General features: G+C 42.9%; 1 protein-coding gene across 1 annotated transcript; it reads left to right on the top strand.

Moving 5' to 3' along the window:
• Positions 1-612: 612 nt before the first annotated feature.
• chka (choline kinase alpha) lies at positions 613-10,698 on the top strand. Its single transcript, XM_028959054.1, has 12 exons — positions 613-1,041; positions 1,324-1,432; positions 2,952-3,005; positions 4,781-4,894; positions 5,175-5,308; positions 5,620-5,724; positions 6,223-6,281; positions 6,378-6,465; positions 7,751-7,859; positions 7,942-8,048; positions 8,416-8,497; positions 8,722-10,698. The coding sequence occupies exons 1-12, from the start codon at positions 806-808 to the stop codon at positions 8,779-8,781; spliced, it is 1,257 nt and encodes a 418-aa protein (XP_028814887.1). The 5' UTR covers positions 613-805; the 3' UTR covers positions 8,782-10,698.
• The last annotated feature ends 3,881 nt before the right edge of the window (positions 10,699-14,579 follow it).

Below are 14,579 nucleotides of genomic sequence, written 5' to 3'. Positions count from 1 at the left end.
AAAATGAACAATGAAGGGTCTAATTAAACAGATGCTGATTCCAGTGATGAATCGACAGGCAAGGCAGCTAAAGAAGATTGTATGTAATAATAACTTTTCTAAAGAGCATGTGAAGTGAAATTGCCACGCACGATTACCAGTGTTTTTCATTGTTTTATTCTGCTTTTTGTATTTCTTTCCATTGTAGTTTAGTTATTGATCTGAACCATCTCATGTGAAAGATTGACATTAGCTGACAGATGATGTGTGGAATATGCCACGTCCCCCCAACATGTGAATTAAATCTTTTCTTATGCCCATGAGTCAGGGTCACATGACCCTGGCTGCGTACATGGAATTATTAAAGAATTAATCAGTTCATTAAGGATTTTGGACGCAGGCCACACGTAGCGTGAGAGTTCGAGTTAAAAAAAAAAAAAAAAAAACCCAAACAAACGCGCTCATGTGCTACGTGCATCACCCGTGATGTCAAGGTTTACGGTCAAAATCCGAATACCTACCAGACGCGCTGTGATTGGTCGACCGCCACAGGGACGTGCCGCTTTCAGCCAATGGGAGGCAAGCTCGGGTGTGGTACTGTGACGTGCGCACAAACCCCCCTTTATTGAAGAATCTAACAATTCAACGTTTAAGGACGCAGCAGCATACGTTTAGTCATTCGAGTCCCTGGACGTCGGAGAGCAGTCGTGTTATTGTCGTCTTCGTCGTCATTATTATTATTACTATTAGCAGTTTCTTTCCGTGTTGAAGGTTGCTGTTTAGCTTGAGTGAAGAATTTGAAGTGCTACACACTTTTCGTACCGCAATGAAAACCAAGTTTATTAACGGGGTGTCATCCTCCCCTTCGATGTCGCTGGGCTTGCTGGTGACGGACAACGCGCTGGAGGTCCAGGCGGACGCCGAGCCCGAATGCAAAGACCTCCATCGGTCCGACGAGCCCGACCAGCCGACCAAACACAAAGCCTTCCTCTGGTGCAGAGAATTTCTCCACGGCGCCTGGAAGACCGTCACCGAGGACGACTTCCAGATCAACGTTATAAGGTAAGACCGCGGGGGTGGGGTCGAGGCTGCCCTTGTCCCCCGAGGATCCGTTATCGCCATAAGGAACGTGGAACGGGCCACGTCCGAGGACCCTGCACGTTCGATCGATAAGCCAGGAAGGTAGAACCACCGTGCGCTAGAATCTAGAATAATACACGCGTGTTTTAAAAGGAAACTGTTCTGATGATACGTTTATAATACGGGTGTAAAGCTCTCTTTCTTGGTGACTGGCTCTGTCCCCCCCCCCGTCTCATTCTCTCTCCCCCTTTCTGTCTGTTGTAGGGGGGGTCTGAGCAACATGCTCTTCCTGTGCGCCTTGCCAGAGAACTACCCTGCCGTGGGAGACGAGCCACGCAACGTGCTGCTGCGTCTGTATGGCGCGATCTTGCAGGTTGGTTAACAGCCAGGCACCCTCACCAGTACTGTAGTATACACCTCTTACTCACTAAAAATATACCATCCTATAACCAATCACATTATACAGAAAAGTAAACTTGGTATAATATTGTGAGTTAATTATTATTTGGTGAGTGTCACATTTGGCTCCATACTGGTAGTTACATGTAGTAATCCACCATGACTGGCCTGCCTTATTGCATTTGTTAATTAAGTAAATGAAGAGGCCACTTTTTTTTTTAACACCCTCCCTTGCCCCGTTTTTCTTTTCTTTTTTAACTAAGCCTGGGTGGAAAACCATTCTTTATAGCTTATACTGGCTGCACAACTTTGTGTGAAGACGTGAGTGAGAGTGAGAGTGAGAGAGAATGTTAATGGGCGGGTATGGGTTTCTGGAGTGTGAATACGCAGCTGCAGTTGTTGTCGGGTGATGTACCACCATGGCTGTACATGCGTGTCTTCTTTGCCGTAGGCTTTCCAAAAGGAGCGTGCCTTGAGCACTCTTGTTTCCAGGTGATCCCACCATACCAAACACGGTACAGTATGAGATCCCTGAAGCTGCAGCAATATCTTCAAAGTTTACGCTTTGTCCACTCTTGAGAGTTGCTCTCTGAAGATGCACAACATTTCTGTAATACTTGCTGTATGTTTTTATCCACCCCCTCCCTCATTAAATTTACCCAGTTTATAGCATTTTGCACAAACAAAACGGTACAAAAACTACCGTAATTACAATCTCAGGCCATAAAAAACACCTTAAAGGCAGTTTCATTTGCATTGTTTGGTTCTAATACAATTATGGTTTCATTTTGTGTCTACCAATGATCTAATACTATGAATTAGTGCTATAAGAGTTCATTTGTTGCTTAAAATGGTGGAATGGGGCACTACAGGGGCAGTGTTGCAAACACTGATTAAAATCAATTCTTAATCGAAATCACACTCTTAAAGTAAGTCTGGAGTATTTCCCATTCAGTGCATGTTTTGAGTCTGGAAATGTTCTGCTTCCTGATGTAACAGGAATCATTTTTGATTTAGTGTTAGTTTTCTGTTTGTGAAACTGACTCAAGTTTTTTCCCCTTCCTGATACTCAGATTCTCTGCCATAGCATATTAGTTCTACAAAATTGTATTATAGCCAGATAGCTAGAACATGCAATGACCATCATAAAGTTTTCTCCATAAATATTTCTGCTTCTCCTGAAAGGAATTATGAAAGTGTTATTAGTCATGTAACGTGAATGGTTATTGCTGAATTAGTTTTATGGAAAATTAGTGAACAGTACAGTCTGACCTTTGGGTGCTACTTAGCAAGCAATATCTGAAATTTCAACAACTCTTGGGTTGATCAGAGATGAGAATGAACATGCTATTTTTATTGCTTTTGTACCTTCGTCTTGATTTCTTCATGGTGGATCTGCTCCTCTCCTTCACTTTGTAAGAAGGGCTGTCTGCTTTTGAAAACAATCTGTACATGCTCATGGTTAGTTTCTTGCTTTTTTCTTTCATTGATAGATGTCCTGTAATAAAGGGGAGCCCAGACAGTCAAACAAAGAAAATGCCTTTCAAGTAAGTAACTAAGAGCAACAGTCCTCTGCACAGAACTTGCTTTGGCTCTTCTGCATCTTAACCCTTCTTATTTCTGAAGCAACCTCAAGGACTCAACTTTCTGATGCACGAAAGTAACATTTTAGATTCAAACCTTAGGTTTCTTTTATCTCTTTAATTAGAATATTGCTCCGGTATAATTATTTGCCTGCAAAGATTCATGCACTTTTTACTTTCCTGCTCTCGCCTGGCGTGTCTTCTGCCCGCGTGCAGAGAGTCGCTGTTTTAATATGTATGGCGGGATGAGTCACAGCAGGTATTACCAGGCCTTACCTCGTCCTGGCATGTAGTCGCTTTGGTTTACAATACTGTGTGAGATGCATCCTATTAAGAGCTTATCCTGTGTTTAACCCCCCTGTCTGCCGGTGGACGTCAGATGGAGATCCTGTCTGGGACCTCATTTCTCCGACTCCCGATTTTCCTTTAGCATCTAGATTTCTGTTTGTTTTCTGGACCACACTTTCAAAAAAATTTGGTGTATGTATTTGTTATTTTTTCCACTTTACCTATTCTGGAGACAAATGGTGTCAGCTGCTTTGTTAAGGTCACTCGTCCAAAAAGGGAAGGGAGAGAGCAGGTGTTGCCCTTGCCCATGGAGCTACGCTGCACTTCTTTTGCCTTCCTGATTGTGTGAACATTAACGTGATTTCACCCATTCATTTTAGTATCATCACACCTGCATATGTTTTTGTATATACATGTTGTTTTTCAGAATTTAGTTTTTGTTGCTTTGTTTTCCAGTAACAGAGTAACTTTTATTGGTCAGAAATGCACGCGTCAGTGGCTGAGCTTACCAGCTCTAAAAGAATGTTTGCAGTGTTCTAGATGAAGCATAATTTCCTTCCACATTTTGAGAATAGTTACTGACCTTTGGAATGAGTAAGTCATATCAGCAGGACCCCCTGAAGAGGATGTCGTTGCACAATTGAGGGCGGGGCCTAGTTCGCATATGTCGTTGTCCTGACCAAGGAAAGTTCTGTTGTTTGGCAAAAGGCCGCCTCCGGACATAAACCTATAGACCTATACCTATAGACTTTTAAAGCTAATTAACTGTGAGTGCTCTAGCACTGGTCTTCATAGGAGAAGACTCCCTCAGTTATTTCCTAAAACCCATACATACTTGGTTGCCAACCTATTTTAGTGTGATTTGGAAGTTATTTGTAGACTAGAATGAAGAAGAATTTTTCTTTTTGGTATTGGGCGTCGTGTCGTGACTTGTCTGAAAAGTTGCTGATTAACTCCCCCCGCCAATCTCAGTGGAATTTAAATGCAAGCGTCCCCTTCAGTTAGGCAGCCCCAGTTCATGACTAATGTGTTTGGCAGGCCCGGTTTGCATCAGCACAATTGCCTCCCTTGTTGTGCTGCTCCTTTTCTCATGGGGATCTCCACGCTGCATTCTGAGCATGTGACCTGTTAGAATGAACTAAAGCTCCTGCCATTCACCACGACATTTCCGTAGTTTCGTCAAGGTTCTGTACCAAGCACAGAATGTTTTTTTTTTTTTTTTTCAGCCTTTTTGCATACACAGAGCTGTGTTAATCCATCCATCGGAAGCATCTTATCACACAAAGTGGCAAGAGTCCACAGTTTACAGCAGCTCAGCATTTGGCTGCATTTTCCAACAGCCTTTACATTTGAGCCACTCTCCTTTAGAACCCACCAAACCCGATAAACCAGAACTTAGATCATTTTGATGTGTGTGTGTTTGATTATTTGCCTGTCTTCTGTGTTCACAGGGAGCTGAAGCCATGGTGCTGGAGAGCGTCATGTTTGCCATTCTGGCTGAGAGGGAGTTGGGCCCTAAGCTTTATGGCATCTTTCCCCAAGGAAGGCTGGAGGAGTTTGTTCCTGTGAGTTTTCACACATAAACACACCCTGAGCTTAGTGTGGGTTGGAGTATTAAGTTCTGCATATGTGCTTGGGAGCTCAGTTCTCATGTCATTCAACTTTGCATGCTGCACAATACAATGTAATAATTTTCATTTTTGTAAAAGGTAACTGTAGTTAGTTTTGTAGTAGGTTGCGGTAGTTAAAGAGAGTGGGAAGCCAGTTGTCCTTCACCTGTCAGTATGACCTGCCTCTACCCACTCAGCAAACAGTGGTGTAACTTCCTGACCTTGCAATTCACAGAGCCGAAAACTGGACCTTGAGGAGCTGCAAATTCCTGGTATTTCTGCTGAAATAGCAGAGAAAATGGCCATTTTCCACGGAATGAGGATGCCCTTCAACAAGGAGCCCAAATGGCTGTTTGGCACCATGGAAAAGTGAGTGAGTGCTCTGTTGTGGGCTGCCAGCCGTGTGCTCGGCGTTATCTCTCCCCTGCTGAATGGAAAGTACCGGAGTGTTGCTGGACGCTATGAGTAAATATACTCAGCAGCTGGACAGGGGTTAGGCTGATTCATGCGGGATAGTTCATGCTTTTCTGACCCTGGTTGAACACCACGGAACAAGTACCAATTTGTTTTTATATGTCATTAAGACATCGTGACACATCTTTGCCCACACATTGTACACAGTGATGCATGCAAACGTGGAACGAAACGTCATAACTGTGTATTCGACCCCCTCTGAACAGGTACATGAACCAGGTGTTGAGGATCACGTTCCTCAGAGAGTCCCTCATCAGCAAATTTACTCGCCTGCTGAGTTACAACCTGCCGCAGGAGATGGAGAGGCTGAAGTAAGTTTTCACACTCACTTTAAAAGTTCAAAATTGTCTGGTCATTTAGAAATGTCCTAGTTTTTTATATAATGTTCTTGTTTGACCCATTTAAATAACGTTTAGTTTATCAAAACTGTAGTCCAGACATTGCTCATGTTGTAAATGCTTCTGGTTCTGGTTAACTATAGAATGTCCGAATAAACGTCTAGACTCTAGACTCATCTAGACTCTTCTCCGTCTTGGCCCCTCGGTGGTGGAATGAACTTCCCCTCGAGGTCAGAACAGCTCAGTCACTGAGCACTTTCAAACGGCAACTCAAGACCTTCCTCTTTAGAGAACATTTAGACGAACTTGTAACTTATTGTCTGACTTATTGTCTGACTTCTGTATAGAAACTACAACAGAGTGAATAAAAAGATTGTATTCATAGTTGGGGGGTCCTAGTGAACCAGAATTGATCACTTCATTGACTGTAACATGGAAGCACTTTTTTTTTTTTTTGGGTTTTGTTCACAGAAATCTACTGGCATCCACTTGCTCTCCTGTTGTCTTCTGCCACAATGACTGCCAAGAAGGTAGGAGACAAGACATGTCTTCTATATTCTAACCTTTGTCCTCTTTGCCTCTAAGGGATTCTTTGTCTTATTTGACATATGTTCTTTGTTTCCTAGGAAATATCTTGCTTCTGAGCGGCAGTGAGACAACCGAGAAGCAGAGGCTAATGCTGATTGACTTTGAGTACAGCAGCTACAACTACAGGTCTGTGACAAACACTGTTGGATGGATAGATGCATAGATAGAAATGTAGATAATGCAAATGTGGACATATTTACCCAGTCTCTGGGCTAAATCCTGGTTTTGCCTGGATTATGTAACAGAGGCAGGCGTCCCAGAATGAGGTGGTCTGAAATACTCTTTGTGCTTCGGCCAGCAGTCCATTAGCCTAACTGGAGCTGACGCCGGTCTATCGTCCGAAACACAATGCATATCCTCAAAAGTCCCAGTGAATGATGACATTGCAGACATCCTTTATCGTGCTCTCAAGGTTCTGCTGTGTTCTAGATTTATTGCAGTGCGGCACCAGTGGATCTGAGCCAGCTATTCAATCCAATCTGGACTTTGGCCCCATTTACAGAACTTAATCAAAAGTGATGCTGTAAATTCTGTTATTTCTTGGCTTTGTACACCAAATACATTAACAATTTATTACTTTCTTTATTACTTTTAAGTGTGCTTTCATTTAACCTTTTCCAAAAATGTGCTCTTGCATGAACAATGGATTTTTCTTTATTCTTTTTAAATACATTTCAAGTTTGCCGTCCAAACGTCAGACTGAGTTGTTCACGCTCTTTGATCAACTTCAACTCCTTCCAGATCCTTGGTATTGTGTTAGAACAAGAGCCCTTCATTTATGCAAGGCCGTCAAATCGTAGTCTTTTTTTTTTTCTTTTTCTTTCCTCTAAAGCGTGGAATGCTTTTCTTTCCAGAGTCTCAGAGAACGGGCCCTTCAAGCATTGAAATCTCTGACTCTGGGCCAAAAAGGACTCAGTCAAAACACTGCCAGTTTTCACACATGTTCACGTAAGAGTGATTCCTTCGTGCGGTCCTTGGTCCCTTTTTCTCAGGGAACCTGCTCGCTGCTAGCTGGGGAAACCTAAAATGGCACAACGTGCTTTTGTTTGTCCTCCCATCCTTCCGTCCAAGATGGTCTCTGCAATGTGGCCGGTTATTTAAAGGGCTCTTGACGGCACTGGTTTTCAGCTTTTGGCTCATAGTGCTGGAGTCAGGGGTGAGCGGATGGAATGGAGCTTGGCCTTCAAACATGTAACTTGTCTTTTGTCTGAATTCCAAAGCAGCTGTGATTTACCTTTTTTAAATCACCACACTGCATGGTTCTCCTACCCACAAATTTGAGTAATTTGTTCCTCTCTGTTCCTCAGAAGCCACACATACTTTAATGTTTTACGGTTTTGACATTTTTACCAATGAGCTCAACCGTGATTTAATTCTAAACACTACACACTGTTTGTTTTCACCATTTTAGGGGATTTGACATTGGGAATCACTTCTGTGAGTGGATGTATGACTACAACTGTGACAAGCCACCATTCTTCAAGGTCAACCCCAAGAACTACCCAACCAAAGCCCAGCAGGTCAGTTCATATCCACCCGATATAAGAAGTTGAAGTACAAATCACTGAATTGCACCAACATGGGTGTTCGTGTTCTTCACAGCTGCATTTCTATGAACACTACCTCTCCGAATACAACAAAGGATTCGAGAATCTGAGCAAAGAGGACCAAACAAAACTGAAGGAGGCCATGATCAAGGAGGTGAACAGGTAAAGATGCCTTTAAGATCATGTGATTGGTGCAACTAGTTCTGCATGAGAAGTTTTTTTTTTATGGCTTGTAAACATGAGATTAGTGGTTATATAGCAAAGCTGCTGATCCTGGTTTTGTAACTTCGTTTCTACTGAGAATGTGATTTTGCGTCATTTTATGTCATGAACCAAATTAGCAATGGTTAGCCTTTGTAAAAGCCATGCCTCTCTCTTAAAGAGTCCCCTGAACTCTGGTCCAGAGTGGCCAGGAGTGATGAAATGTGCGTTTCCTTATGGAAAGTTTACTCTGTTCATTTAGCGGTATGTTGCCCAATGCATGAGGTTTAATATGTGTGTTTATTGTTGCTGGTTTTCAACTTGACAGGTTTGCTCTTGCCTCACACTTCTTCTGGGGTCTGTGGGCCATTGTCCAAGCAAGAATTTCTACCATAAATTTTGGCTACATGGTAAGTTGAAGTTCCAAAATCAAGGTTAATGTGCTTAACTGATTATTGTTCATTGATTATTGTTATAGATTTTTAAACAAGTTTACAGAAGCTTAATAATGATCTATCTAATATCAAAATTAGTTATATTATATGAGCAGTTTTTAGGACGTTAATTCACTTTTTATATAATAAAATGATCATTATGAATGGCATTTGATCAGGATCTTTTTCCTTCCTCGCAGGAATACGCCGTCGCCAGGTTTGAGGCATATTATGAGCTGAAGACGAAACTGGGGGTTTGAGGCGTTGTACCTGTAGACCTGAAGTTGACAGATCAGCAGACAGTGTGGTAGATACAGGGGAGTGAGTTAGGGGACCTGGGCATTTATCTTAAAACAAGCAGCACTGTACTTATGGAGATCTTTGAAAGCTGTTGCATGGACCAGGCCGATGGCCACTTGCGGTATATCTGGCTTGTATTGAAACATGTCCCATGCATTGCTTCTCGGTGTTTACAAGTTATACAAGTTTTTAAACATTTCACGCACTTGGGGGGCTTTTAATGCTCTTTAACAAATGCAAGATAATTGACCTCTTGCCAAAGATAGAGGTCGAACAGAAAACAAAGCATGACTATTCCAACGCGTGGCTGTGGAAAAATACAGTACAGTCTAGGCCCTGGTGGAAAAGTACCGAAATGCTTGACGTGTCCAAGGGTAATCCTGTCATGCCTCATTATCTCTGCAGCACTGATAGGAAATATACCGTGTGAGTATAAGGTCCAACTGGAAAGTCAATGAGCAGAATGGTACACGATGCCAAAACACTTGACACGCCAAAACACACTGGTCTAAGCTGTGTACTAATATTAATTTGTTCCAACTGTGATTCCTGCTGTTTTTTTTTTTTTTTTTTTTTTTTTTTTTGTCTTTCCTTCTCAACTTGAATGTGAAAACATAAGCTGAGGGTTTCTGCTGCAGTATTAGGTTAATGTGATGCACATATACCTAAATAAATCAGTACGTGTCTCCAAAGGTGTACCCCATGGGTAAACTGGAGAGCCAAAGGGAGAGAATCTCTCTTGATATTCATTCTGTTCCTGATGTGGCTGTGTGGCTTTAACAGGCCTCTCCTGCTCCACCCCAGCTCAGTGTTTTCCATGCTCTGTTACACCTTATTCAGCTCCTGCAATGTTTGATCATTAGCTAAGAAGCTGAAAAATGTGTATCACATGCTGAAAAACACTAAAATATGCAGGGTGTAGCTCTCCGGGATCCAACATTGCAAGGTCTGACATATATAGGACAAAAGTAGATAACCTTATCCAGAGAGCATTATTGGTTCACAGGGACTGTAAATGGTAAATATGTAACTGTCTTATTAAAAGACATGGTCCCATTTTTTTTTTTTTCCATAACCTGTTTTTCTATTGTTGTGTAATGTGAAGTTGAACGATGAATGTGTATTTTCTTGCTGACCATACTTATCCATGTGTAGAAATGGTTTCTACTTAGTATTTTGTGTGTGACTACGACTGTGTCTCATTTCAATCTGCATACTGTGTTCATTTCACCACTGTATTGGTTTTTATGTAGATGGTAAAATTGATTATTTAATCATTTTAGAATGTTGAGCCTTTTGCTAACATTGTCAGTGGAACGTTCTAGACTCCTTCAAATGCAGCTTCTTTTTTTCCTGTGATGGAAGATGTATTTTTCTTAATAAGAAAGTTTTCTCTTCTCTTGTTCTCTCTATTTCCCCTCAAATTGTACATACTGTGAAATAGTCGTGTTTTTTGCACCCCCAATATTAAAAGCTATTAAATGTGAATAAATATATTTTATTATTTTTTTCAAATCTGTCTGGTCCTGTGGGATGAGTCTGGCCAGTTTTGATCCTGACCAGGATTAATGCTCACAGAAAATGTGAAGAGGTGTATGTGAAATGTTGGCTTTATGACCTTGAATGTGTACTTAAGGCTGTTGCTGCTTTAGTATGCAGTAAATCCACTTTTAAAACGTGAACCCCAACTTCTCTCAACTTATCTCTGTTGACAAGAAAGTGGAACACCATCCTCCCCTGCTTACATATGTAACTGTGACTAGATATGCAGGCTTTCCCACAATTGTATGAAGTCCAGGCTATTTTCCATAAACATATACTGTATCAGTTCTGGCTTTGCATAAATATTTTCATCAATAAAAAATGTGCAGAAAAAAGCCCTTGTGCTAGTCTGTATTGGTGCTCTGACCGAGGATTTGGAGAGTTTCCATTAACTGCTATTTTATTTTAGCACTAATGATGCATACACATATTGCTCATATGGGTACTATTGAAAATACAAAAGACTAATACGTTTTTATGTACCCGAAAGTGCTCTGCCACCATATAATTACGATGCTGAAAAATTCGCATGACGTATATTTGTACAGTTGCATACAATGCAGTTATATTAGGGAAACACTTGAAAGTGAATAAGTAATTGAACAGTGAATTATTTTGACTGCAGTAAGACACACTGAAGAGATAACATTTCATCCTCACACACTCGCTCTCTCTCACTGTCCATAACCGCTCATTCCTAATCCAGGACAGTGGTGTGCGGGACAGGAATTCACCCACCATTCACTCACACACTCATACTTGTGACCAATCCAATTGGAGAACCTTGAGGAAGACCAAATCAATGTTTTTCTCAATAAATAAGTTCTGACATATTATTGTCTTGTGTGTTTAAATGAGTTTTCATTGGGACCTGTATGGCAATGATGTTTTAGAATATATCTGTGCAGACATAGAGATAGAGTTCTAAGGGGTTCACAAACTTTCAAGCACAACTGTACTTTTAAATCCTTAATAGTCATAAACAGCTTTGATGGTAAAGCAGCTTGCGATTGGGAAACAACAGCAAGGGATTTATCATAAATATGTGAACCCACTGACATTGAGAAGCTGATGTTCAAAGTCAACGGTAGGATGAAAACGTTTTTTTCCTATTTGCATCACAAATGTGGTCTGAGTCACACTGAGACACGTTGGGTTTATTAATTAGGCCAGTCTGGGATACTAATGAATCTTTACCCCACACTCTCGCCACGCTAATCTCTGACCTCTGACCTTGCATGTTTATCCTTGCCACGTCGTCTAGCGCGTCTGTTGCAACGCTGTCATCCCTCTGACTTCATTTCCTCTATTTCCTCCTGTGCATCTGCACATTGAACTCGGCGGATGTAGCTTAAAGTTGAGCTGAGCAGACCCGACGTTTCTGTGTCAGGTCGTTATGAAGGCGATTCAGCCTCCGATAAGCCTTATCCTGACAGCAACCTCGGTGCAAATCGATCACCTGTAACAAAGGGCAGAGGGTGGAGGCTCTACCTTCACCGAGGGCTCGCTCGACCAATCGCGGCACAGTCCCACCCACCCAGGGCCACAGACCACTTGCAGGTCAAGCAAAAAAAAAAAAACATTCCTGAGAAGATAATGGCCAAATTGCCACAGCTGACTGCTTGGGCTTGTTTTCCGCTCTGCCGTGGGCCTGGAAGCGTGTCCTGACTGACACAGACGGATCAATGTTAATTTAATAAACCTGCGGCCTAACTCTATACCGGCAGAGGCGCTCTGAAGGACACTTCAAGTCTTCATGCTGGCACGGCGCGGAACACCAATCTGTGAGAGTGCAGCACAGAGCACGGAGCCAATAGCTACCGTTTAAAAGCTTTTTATCATCAGCCTGGGGGGGGGGTTTGGGCCACTACCAGAACAAACTGGTCTCTGGTCACGGGCCGTGGCAGCAGTGAACATGTTTTTAGGGACGGGCCTTGTGAGAGTTTTTGTCTCTCTCTCTCTCGCTCTGGAATGCAGAGTCTGACAAGGGGGTTGGGCTGGGTGGCGTTTGTCAGCAGGGGACATTTTTTTCTGTTTTCTGTTTGGATTTCCTACCTTTTGATGCCTTCGGCTTCGACAGTGTCAACACAAGCATTGGCCAACATTTTCCGTCCCTCCCGCCCCCGCGTGCTGGATCCAAGTCGGTTCTCGCAATCATTTATTCACGCAGAAAAACAATGCAAAGTCGGATTGGCTGCTCGTCTGTCACATTTGTTCCAACCGTGTGCACTACAGCACAACAACGTCTGCACAAAAGGCAGGAGCCGTTTCCAGCTCCGCTGACGCATGTCCCTCCGCTCGGTATCCTCTCCACAAATAGCTGTAACGGGCTCAACTATGTGCGGTATGCAAGTGTGGTACATATAGCTCACCAATTTCCTCCACACACACAAAACTGAAGCTTGAGGGAGGCACCTTGGCACCATTCTTTCAATGGATGGGGTGGTGTTCGGTTGTGCAACTCACCGGGTTCTACAGCAAATGGCACGACTGCTTCCTCACATGAGACCCAACCCCTGCGGTTGCAGGATGTTGCACAATATCGTTCATTTTAACATTTAACTAGGGCGACCAGATGTCCTCTTCTCCCTGGACATGTCCTCGTTTGAGACCTGGAAACTGCGTCGGGTTTTTAGAACGGTCATGCCTATTCACTTCCACTCGCGGAAAGTATTGGTTTTCTGCGTACTCGCGCTACTTGAAGTACCACTGGCCACCCTCTCACACAGTAATGGAAGTATCACAACCCCCCTCGCGCACGCGGAATTTTTGCACCCCACTTGCGGTAAAGTGTAGAGATTTCACCAGCTCAAATCTGGTCACCATTTAACCAAGTGGTAGAAGAAGAGTTGAAGATTTGGTTTTAAGATGGGCGAGCCTCTGTAGGAGATATAACTGTAACCAATCGAGAGTTGTATACATTCAGATAGACAAGGGAACAAGAACAGAGAAGATAAATGTGAGTGGGGACACTGCTGTGCAGTACTGACAAACATTCTGCAGCGGTTGTGAGAGTCCACAAGGATCTCGAAGTCCAAAAGAAGTGTAGCTGTGGAGTGGACAACGGCGAGCAGCTTATGCAGCTCCGAAAAGATGATAATAGAAGCTTTGGTGAGGGACTACTTGTATGCATGAAGAAGTTGCCAGTATAAAGACAACGCGTTCAAAAGAACCAGCTTCTTAACCAGGGCGTATAGCCTGGGGGAGTTGCATGGTTCAGCATGTTCAGACCAAAACCATTTTTTTTTTTACTCACAACTAGCAGTGGTTTCTCTCCTGGATGAATATATTTCAGATTTACGTTTGACCAGAGCCTTGCTTTTATCCAATAACTTGAAGGGTGATGTGCGCCCTCGTTGTCTTCCTCATGTCACCTCTCCATACTGGTTGATGTCTCATAATGTGTAAAAGGCAATAAAAACCTCAGTAAGTCACATTTAACAGGGGATAAAAGAGATTCTCAGAGCCAGTCAGTCGTTTATTGTGCGCTTTATTGAAAAAGAACCTCCCCGCTATCAAGCTGAAAAGGATCTTGTGATCCCTGCTGCAGAGTAAACACCGAAAATGCCAACTAGACGAAAAAACGGCAGCAAAACCCAAATCGGTGTTTTTGTGTTCACGCGTAATGTGGACAGGTATCCAGGTGACACCTCCAACTCAACCTATCCAAAACCGAGATTCTGATCTTTCCGGGCAACAATTCTCCTCAGCAAAACCTTTCAATTCAAATTGGATCGCTATTGTTAACACCCACGGCATCTGCAAAAAGCCTTGGGGTTTGGATAGATAACAAACTGAGTTTGAACCATCATGTTGCTGCGATCTCCAGATCCTGCAGGTTCACTCTCTACAACATTCGCAAGATTCGGCCTTTTCTCTCACAACAGGCTACGCAGCTCCTCGTCCAGGCAATGGTCATCTCCAAACTCGACTACTGTAACTCTCTCCTGGCTGGAGCCTCTGCAGTCACCATAAAACCACTCCAGATGGTCCAAAATATGGCAGCCCGCCTCATCTTCAATCAGCCAAAATACACCCATGTTACACCTCTCCTTACCTCCCTCCACTGGCTCCCGGTAGCTGCTCGCATTGAGTTCAAATCCTTGATGCTTGCCTACAGGGCTGTAAATGGAACTGCGCCCTCCTACATCAACACACTACTACCTAGATACACTCCTACACGCTCTCTCAGATCGGCAAACGAAAGGAGACTAAA

Source organism: Denticeps clupeoides, chromosome 17, assembly GCF_900700375.1.
Source record: "Denticeps clupeoides chromosome 17, fDenClu1.1, whole genome shotgun sequence".
Taxonomy (NCBI): Eukaryota; Metazoa; Chordata; class Actinopteri; order Clupeiformes; family Denticipitidae; genus Denticeps; species Denticeps clupeoides.
This window is presented reverse-complemented; position numbering and strand designations above follow the sequence as displayed.